This window comes from Neophocaena asiaeorientalis, unplaced genomic scaffold, assembly GCF_003031525.2.
Source record: "Neophocaena asiaeorientalis asiaeorientalis breed wild unplaced genomic scaffold, Neophocaena_asiaeorientalis_V1.1 scaffold78, whole genome shotgun sequence".
Classification (NCBI taxonomy): Eukaryota; Metazoa; Chordata; class Mammalia; order Artiodactyla; family Phocoenidae; genus Neophocaena; species Neophocaena asiaeorientalis.
In genome coordinates, this window is record NW_020175018.1 from 12,887,200 (window position 1) to 12,896,111 (window position 8,912).

General features: G+C 53.0%; 1 protein-coding gene across 4 annotated transcripts in view; it reads right to left on the bottom strand.

The window, feature by feature from the left end:
- CIZ1 (CDKN1A interacting zinc finger protein 1) overlaps window positions 1-7,036 on the bottom strand; it is a 17,545-nt gene extending 10,509 nt beyond the window's left edge. For 3 of the 4 annotated variants that reach the window (XM_024762414.1, XM_024762416.1, XM_024762413.1), the window contains exons 1-5: window positions 6,764-7,036; window positions 6,079-6,202; window positions 5,719-5,834; window positions 3,887-3,958; window positions 1,799-2,025 (exon numbers count right to left, since the gene is read on the bottom strand). In XM_024762414.1, coding sequence (XP_024618182.1) covers window positions 1,799-2,025; window positions 3,887-3,958; window positions 5,719-5,834; window positions 6,079-6,197 — 534 coding nt within the window. In that variant the 5' untranslated portion in view covers window positions 6,198-6,202; window positions 6,764-7,036. The remainder of the gene's footprint in view (window positions 1-1,798; window positions 2,026-3,886; window positions 3,959-5,718; window positions 5,835-6,078; window positions 6,203-6,763) is intronic. The other variant, XM_024762417.1, reaches the window with a different exon arrangement.
- Window positions 7,037-8,912: the final 1,876 nt, after the last annotated feature.

The window sequence follows — 8,912 nt, forward strand, 5'->3', positions numbered from 1 at the left end:
CCACCCCTCCAGCCTCACCTCTCCCCACGCTCCCCCTCCCCCTCTCTGTGTCCACACTGGCCTTCTCTCTGTTTCCCCAAAGCCCCAGGCCTTCTCCCAGAGCCTCAAAGGCACTTCTTGCAGGAAGCCTTCCTAACCCATAGTACAGGCCCCCAGGGGCCCCAGGCTTCCTTTCTGTGGCATTTTTCATAGTCATAATTCATTGGCTGGAGCATTATTTGCATTAAGGTCTCACCACTACCACCACCCCCTCCCCAGCCCAAGATCTCCAGGAGAGCATCTCCAGATGCCTTCTCTGCACCAGTGAGTCCTCCGCAGGACTTAACAGACATTTGTGAAATGAACACACAGCTCCACATGGTTCCAGGGCACCCCAGGAAGCCTCAGGAATCCACATGCAGCTTCCCTCCCTCCTACTAAGCCCCAGGAACCAGGGCTGAGTGCAAACATGCACCACATCAGGACTCCACACCCTTCAGAAACTACCCAGCTCTCACCCTGCACGACATGGGCACTGGCCTGTGAGTCAGGAGGGCTGGACTCTGGGTCTGTCGTGACAGCTGTGCAGTCCAGGGCAACCTCCACCCCACTGCCTCGGTTTTCCCATATGTAAAATGGGGGCAAGGAGGTAAACACTAGGCCAGACTGTGTTAGGACAAGCCCGACCGTAAAGTCAGAGGCCTCCCCTCCAGATGTGGGCTGGCGCCAGAGCAGCCAGAAAAGGAGGGTGTTCCACCCCTCCACCGCCAGATGCTCTCAGGAGTGTGGCGTGTGTGAGGAGCTGCCAGGACGTTCAGGGACAGGACAGCCTCAGGGAGGATATTATTCCCTTTGAAAATCTCTCTGAGGCTTCCTGCTTTTGTCAGGGAAAGGCCTGTAGAGGCTCAGAACCTTCGGCTGGCAACAGTGTAGAGTTTAGGATTTTAGAACATTGTTTTACCCCCAGTCACTTTTCTTTTACTTCTATGTATGGCAATTAATTGAGCTTTTTTTTTTTTTAATTTCAGACAGTGATATAATGTTTCCTTTTTAACTAAATGTAGCAGAGAAGCAGCTACTTCATTTAAAGCTGTGCTATCCCAGACGGTAGCTACTAGTCACATGTACCTGGCTTTTGAGCCCTGGAAATGTTGGAAGCCGAACTGAGACGTAAGCATAAAATATACACCGGAATTTAAAGACTTACTACAAAAAAACAAAAAAAAAACGGAATGTAAAATGCCATGTTCATTTTTTATATTGATTACAGGTTGAAATAAGTTTTTAAATATATTAAGTTGAATAGAATATGCGAGTAAAATTAATTTCACCTCTTTCTTTTTACTTTGTTACTGTGATTACTAGAAAATTTTAAATTACATGTATGGCTCACACTTTATTTCCACTGGGCAGAGCTGGTTTAAAGAAAATTGGTAGAATACACCTAAAATGAATACAATGTTATATGTCAGTTACGTATCAGTTTTTTCAAAAAGAGAGAAATATTAGTAAATACTATTAGTAATATTAGTAAATAATATAAATAGTAATTTAAAAAGGAATAAATAATAGTACTGGTGGTGTTTGGATATAGCAAAAAAATCACATCGGGGTTCAGGAATATTTAAAGTTTGGGAAACACTAAGCGAGTCTAACTCCTGCCCCCTTCCCCATTTTACAGATGAGGAAACTGACGTACAAAGAGGGGTAGGACCTGCCCAAAGACCAATGTGAGCCAGAGAGGGCAGAGCTGGGCTGATCCCCAGATACACCCTCTCCCATTCCCATCCTCGCCTTCTCCAGTCCAGATACCACTCACCTTGCGACTGGGGGTTGTAGAGGAGGTCCGGGCCTGTTTCTGGGTGTTCCGCCCTGAAAGGTTGAGCTGGGAGGGGTTTATGGGGACCCCAACAGGAGGAGGGCCCAGCAGGGACTGCCGAGTGGCCTGGGGAAAGAACTGCTGTAGATTTGGGGTGGCCAGCTGCGGGGGTGTGAGGCTGGGAGCTGTCAGGTTTGGGGTTGCCAGGTTGTAGCCACGGAGGTTACCTGTGTGTGAAAAGAGGGGAGAAAAGGGATTACAACTGTGGTTGGGTGGTAGAGGCTAGAGTCAGGGGTCAGTCCCCCAAAGCATCATCACAGTTAACTTCCAAGGGGACCCTCCCCACCCAAGGGCAGCCAGAGGGAAGAGATGAGAGCCGAAGACGCAGTCCCACCTGGACCACTGGTGGAGAAGGGGCTTTAGGGCTAGCGTTTTCTCTCCAGCTGGGGAGGGAAGGGGGCCTTTTCCCACCCCAAATGCCTCCCTGGTCAGTGGCTCAAGCACCCCCAGCAACTCTGCTCACCCTCAGGCATGCTTTAGTGTACACCTTAAGGCATGTGAAAGATTCAGCACAGGACCCAAAGGGAGAACCAGCAAGATGACTGGTCCCCGGAATAATAAGACACTCTCCTACCAATAGCAGCTACCCTTCATCAAAAGTTTCCTGGGAAGCAGGCGCTTGCTAAGCACTTTCTATGCGTGGCCTCAGTCACCCCGCCCAGCCACCATCAGAGTAAGCATTATCCTCTCTACTGATGACAAAATAGAGACACAAAGCGAAGGAGTGCCTTGTCCAGGGTCTCTGGGAGCAGCACTGCTGTCCACAGCTGGCTACCGGAGAGGATTCTGGGCGTCTTCCTGACTCCTCCCTCTCTTCACCCTCCCCCATCCAAGCCAACACCAGATTCTATTAACACTGACTCCTACTCCTCTCCTCAGTCTAGCCTGACCCCTCTTCAAATCTCCACTCCTACCACCCCCCTTCCTCCAAAGCCACTTCATCCCCTGTGTGAATTTCAGACACAGTTTTCGCACTGGATAGCAGCAAACAGTGATCTTTCAAAAACCACATTCTGACTTCGCCCCTCCCCCTGCCTAAACCCTTCCATAGCTCCCTGATACTCAGGAACTAAGCCCATTCTTCACCGTGCAAGGCCCAGTCCTGCGTTCCTCCCTGACCTCCTTTCTCGCAATTCTCCCCACACACGTGCCCACTTTATTCCAGCTACATGCTCCCATGCATCCCTCAAACAAGCCTGGTCTCTGCCTGCCTCTGGGCCTTTGCACATGCTGTTTCTTCTGTCTGGACTGTTCTACATCCCAATCATCCTTCATTCCTCCCTTTAGGTGATTCTCCTTTGGGAGGCCTTCCCAGACCCTCTCTGTATCCCCAGAGGCCCCAGCTTCCCTGTTCTAGGACCACCTGCACAATTTCCTTGTCTGCTTCCCATTGCCCACCACCTAACCACCCTGCGAACTCCTTAAGGGCAGGTACCTCATCTGACTCAGAGATCCAGCACTGGGAATTGTGTGACCCAATAAAGGACAGTTTAAATCCCTGACCCAGTGCTGGGATGGAGGCACAGGGGTTAAGGGCATGCATGGGTCAGATGTGCTGGGAGAACTGATTCAAATGCAGACTCCACAGTACAAGACCTGTGACCTTGAGCAAATCAGTTTCCCCTTCTTAGCCTCAGTTCCCTCATCTGTAAAATGGGGATAGTAATAGTGCTTGACTCACAATGTTTTATGAGGATTCAATGAGATATACAAGTGTACCTGGTATTTACTAAGGGTTTAATTAACATTAACTTAAAACAAATACATATACACATATGTGCAGAGAGAATGCTAACGAGCTCTTAAAAACAGTAAGATAAAAGGTGGCACACTCTAAAAGAAAAATAGACAAAGCACATGGACAAGTCACAAAAGGAATTACAAATGTTTCACAGACAAATACAAAATATTCAACTGCACTAGCACTCCAAGAAATGTAAACTAAAACATTAATGATATAGCTTTTGCCAAGCAAATTAGTAGATTAGATGTATATATACATATATATATATATCAAGAGTATAATACCCAATGTTGCCGTGGGCATGGTGAGACCGGCACTGTCATATGTGGCTGGTGGCATTGCAAACTGGTCCAGTCCTTTGGGAAAGCAATTTGGCAATACTTATCAAGAGCCATAAAATACCCATCCCCCCTGACCCAGTCATTCTACTTTTGGGAATCCATTCTAAGAGGAAATTCTGAAACATGATATTCATTCCATTATTTAAAGCAAAAAAAAAAAAAAAGAAAAGAAAAGAAGTAGAAGAAAACAGCTGAGAAAGTTTAGGGACACAAGGGCACACACCTCCAGCAGAATATTAAACAGCTGTTCAAAAACAATCTTTACAGAGACTTTCAAATCATTTGGTAAATGATCATGCCACTATATTCAGTGAAAAAGAAACAAGATACAGCCTTTCACTTATATCAATAACCACAATCATATACAAGTCCCCAAGTTTGTGCCTAGAAAAAAAAGGGAGGAAATACACCAACACTTTAAAGGGTGGTTTTTTCTTTAGGAGTGAATCTGCATATGACAATTTGGGTTTTCTTATACTCTTTTTAAAATATTTCTTTCACTCTTCTTTGAAGAGTATGACTTTTTATTTTGTTTCTGTTTTTTTTGTTTGTTTGTTTCTTTTTGCGATACACAGGCCTCTCACTGTTGTGGCCTCTCCCGTTGCGGAGCACAGGCTCCGGACGCGCAGGCTCAGCGGCCATGGCTCACGGGCCCAGCCGCTCCGCGGCATGTGGGATCTTCCCGGACCGGAGCAAGAACCCGCGTCCCCTGCATCGGCAGGCGGACTCTCAACCACTGCGCCACCAGGGAAGCCCGAAGAGTATGACTTTTAAAATGAGTAAGAAAAAGTGAAAAAATATATATACATTGTGGGTCCCTGTGTGTGGTTTTATCTCTCTACTCATCATCTATCATTTATAAGCCAGCTCTCAGGACCATCCACACCCATGTGGCCCCAGGAGGGCTGAAGAGTGATGACCATCACATCTTCTGACCTGACTGCATACCCTGCTGGGAGGCAGGATAGCCTGGTGCCTCAGAACATAGCTCTGTAGTAAGACCACTAATCAACACCTGGGCCTCAGTTTCTTCATCTGTAAAATGGGATCATGAGTGTATCTCCCCTTAGGGTTGTCAGCAGAGTCAAGGAATTGGGTTTGTCAGGGCCTCAGCACAGTGTCCAGCCCTGAGGAACCAGCCAGCAAGCCACAGCTACCGTGCGGCAGAGGCTGGGTCTGAAGATGAGCTGGCCCCACGTCTCTGGACCCCTGGATTACTCCTGCAGGGGCTAAGGTATCGGGAGCAGCTTCTTGTAAGGAAGAGATGAAAGACTGCTCTCCACGTGGGGAAACTCAGGTAAGGACACAGGCTTAACGCAGAGGGCTAGAGACACCCACTCAGAGACCCAGGGGGTCAGGAGGCCCAGGCCTCTGTCTAGCTCAGCCAGAGCTGATGCTATGTGACTCAGGGCAAATGACTTCCCTTCTCTGGACCTCGGCATCCTCATCTGTCAAATAGGATGCAAAGGAGGGTGGTCAAAATAGATCTTGCCATCCATCATATCATCTAATCTGAATGTCAGCAAACTGTGCTGAGTAGCACCCACAGAGCTAACACCATGGCCAAGGGTACACCTCTGTGATCAGACAGACCTGCATTCAGCTGAGCAACTTAGGGACTTCCACCTCCTGGAGCCTCAGTGTCCTCATCTGTAAACCAGGACGCTGACACAGCTCCCTCTCAGGGTTACTGTGTGGATTTGATGAGATTCAGTGCCGTGGGGCTGCTGGGGATCTCCCGCTAAGATGGAGCGAGACAGGGCCCGCAGTCATACCTTGCAACTGCTGCAGAAGCAAAGCTCTCTGCAGCACAGAGCCGTTGAGGAGGGAGGCTGAGTTGGTGCCCTGGAGATTCAGGAGCTGCTGCTGTGGCTGCTGCTGGGGGAGCCCCCTGTGTGTTGAGAGCAGTGTCAGAGGGCTCTGGGGAGAGTCAAACCCTCCCTCCTCCCTGAGACCCCTCACCTCCATTCTCTGCCCCCCTCTACTGCAGACAGAGCATCCCCTTAGGGTGGGAACTGATGACCTCCAGGACTCAGAAAGGGATGCTCCTGAGAGAAAGGGCTGGGAGGAGGTCTTCAAGGCATGGGTCAGAGGGGCAGGTCTGGAGCCGCCCACCCCTCCAGTGGGGAGCTTACCTGCTGACGGCCATGGGCAGTGGGGCCTGCGGTGGGGACTGCTGGAGCAGCTGCTGGAGCTGCAGCAACTGCTGCTGCTGGAGCTGCTGGAGCTGCTGCTGCTGCTGCTGGCTGAACATGGCGGCTGCGGGAAGGGAAGGAGTCAGGCCGGGTCCCCGTCGCCCACCCCCAGCCCGCGGCCCTCACACGCTGCCGACCGAGCTTCACGGCTACCCTGCCGGTCCTGCCCAGAGCGTGCCACGCGTGCGCCCCATCCTTTCCATACACCTCCAATTCCACCAGCAGCAGAGTTCAACCACCCTCCCGCCAATTTCCCCCATATCTTCCCAATAGTCCCTCCTCCAAACGCCCAACCGCACCCTCCATCCCTCCGACTCCCTCCTCTCCGCAGCTCCAGGACGAGCGTCCGACAGAAATACACCTTCCACCCCACCCTTCAGCCTTTCTCTGCGCCAATCACGTAGCGAAGCCAGCCCCTGTCCACTCACACCCCTCTGATACTCCCACCCTGTCCCTTGCGCACATGTTCTGTCAATAACATCAGCGCCGCCCCACCCCCACCTTTCCCTTTCTTCCACGAACAAAGTAGGAGGAAGGCTTCCCTCCACCCTAATCCCCCCCATTCCGCTGAACCCCTTCCTCTACAGACAGAGCCAGCACTACACGTCAAAACCGGTGTCCCCACCTGTCAACGAAGCCCTCGGCCTCCATTCAAGTGGCCCCTAAGGCTTCCGGCGTCCCCCCAGCCGCGCTCGGCCCGCGCACTTCGCCTCCCAGCGCGGCTTTGGCCTCGGGAACCACGCAGCCTCCTCCCCGAACCCCCTCCTCAGTCGCGCAGCCCCCACCGTGGGGGGTGGGCCGCGAGCTCCGGATCGCGGCTCCAACTGTCCCCGCAGCTCCCGGGGTCCCCGCTGCTCCGCCACGGCCTGTCCGCTCCGAAGGCCAGTCTGCAGGCCAGGCCCGGGCAGCGCCCTCTGGAGGACAGGAGGCCCGGGTGCCCACGGCCGCGCCGCGAGATCCCGCCCCGTGCACCCTTCGCGCTGCAGGGGCGGCACCTGCTCGCCCAGCTGCTGGGCGGCGCTGGGAGTGGTTCCGAGCTGCTAGGGGACCCTGGGCAGCGCAGACCTTCTGCCCCGCGTCCTCCGCATCGGTAAGGGGCGGCTCTGAGCCCCAGGTCCGTCTGTCGCCCAGAAGGGTCTCTCGTCTGGCAGGGACATCGCGGGCGACTTTGAGGGGGACCATCCCCAGCGGACCTTGCCGCGGCCGCCACTGTCCCGCGACCCGGAGACCCCGCGCGGGGCTGGGGTGGGAGGGGGCGTGCAGCCGCCGGCTGTACATTCGGGGACCGAGACCCAGCGAGAGGACGGCCGGCACAACGGGGCAGAAGAATTAGCCTTGGAAGGGGTGGGGAGATCGGTTTGAAAGTGTTTTTTTTGTTTGTTTGTTTGTTTCTCCGGTTTGGCTGGGGAGCGGGTGAGGAGGGCAGAGTTTAATGGTAAAAACGGCGCTCATCCTGCCCCGGAACGGTCCTGCCCGCAAGGACCCTTTAATTTCGACTCTGTCCCGCGTCCCGGTGCGCCTCTCCTTGGTCCCTCCACAAGCACTGAGGCAAACAATCCGCAGTTAGTAAGAACAATTCCCTTTGCTTTTTCTGTTGCTCAGAGCCTACCAGAGCTGTAACAGCCCTAGGCAATGCGCTCACTTTGCATTAAGCGCCGACTGTGTGCCACGCGGCGCACGGTGGCGCTAGGGACGCGCAGACTTAAGGTCGGCCCAGCGGAGACCCGAGTATCAACCAGTTACTGCAGTCATGTGACTGCAGTCACGTGACTTTAGCGCTGCCCTAAAGCTAGGGACCGGCTCTACTACAGCCCCGGGCGGCAGCACAGGTGCCTAACTCTGCCTGGACTTAGAGGCGCGAACGCGACTTGGCGTGGCCGGAGGGCGGGGCGGGGTCGGGCTCAGGGGACTTCGCGCCTTTGGGTGGAAGGGAAGCCCGGACTATGCGGGCTTTGAAGGCGGGCCTGAAGAGTTGGGCTTTACCCATGAGGGGCAGGGAGTGCTAGGGAACAGTGTGACAGCATCATATCCGCCCAGATTAGATCACTCGGCTCTGGTGAGAGCCAAGACGGAGGCAATGGGGAAGGAGGGGTGGGTTGAGTCAAGATCGCCTAGGCTTGCAACCAATAGATCTGGGTGCTAGCCTTGGAGAGGTCCGGTGTTGAATTGGGGCTCCACTGCCTTCTGGCTAGGCGACCCTGGCTGATGCAGGAGTCCTCTCTGAGCCTGTTTCTTCGTCTGTAAAATGAGTACCCCCTGCCGGGGATTTTTTGTGTGTGTGTCTGTGTGTGTGTGTCTGTGTATGATATTACATAATGTTCAGCACTGGGGAGCTTAGCAAATTGCCAAAGTAAAAAAAAATAAAATAATGCTCATGCTGGTGAAGGTAGAGAAGGCAGCAGTGGCTTCCTGTGTTAATTCATCTTTCTGGAAAGCAATCTGAAAATTCTCTGTCAAGACTCTTGAACTTGTTCTGACCCTTGACCGGGTCCCCACTTGTAGGAATCTAGCCCAAGAAAATAATCAGAAACAAGCCTTTTAAAAGACAGCAGGGGGCTTCCCTGGTGGCGCAGTGGCTGAGAGTCCGCCTGCCGATGCAGGGGACGCGGGTTCGTGCCCCGGTCCGGGAAGATCCCACATGCCGCGGAGCGGCTGGGCCCCTGAGCCATGGCCGCTGAGCCTGCGCGTCCGGAGCTTGTGCTCCGCAATGGGAGAGGCCACAACAGTGAGAGGCCCGCGTACCGGGAAAAAAAAAAAAAAAAAAAAAAAAAACA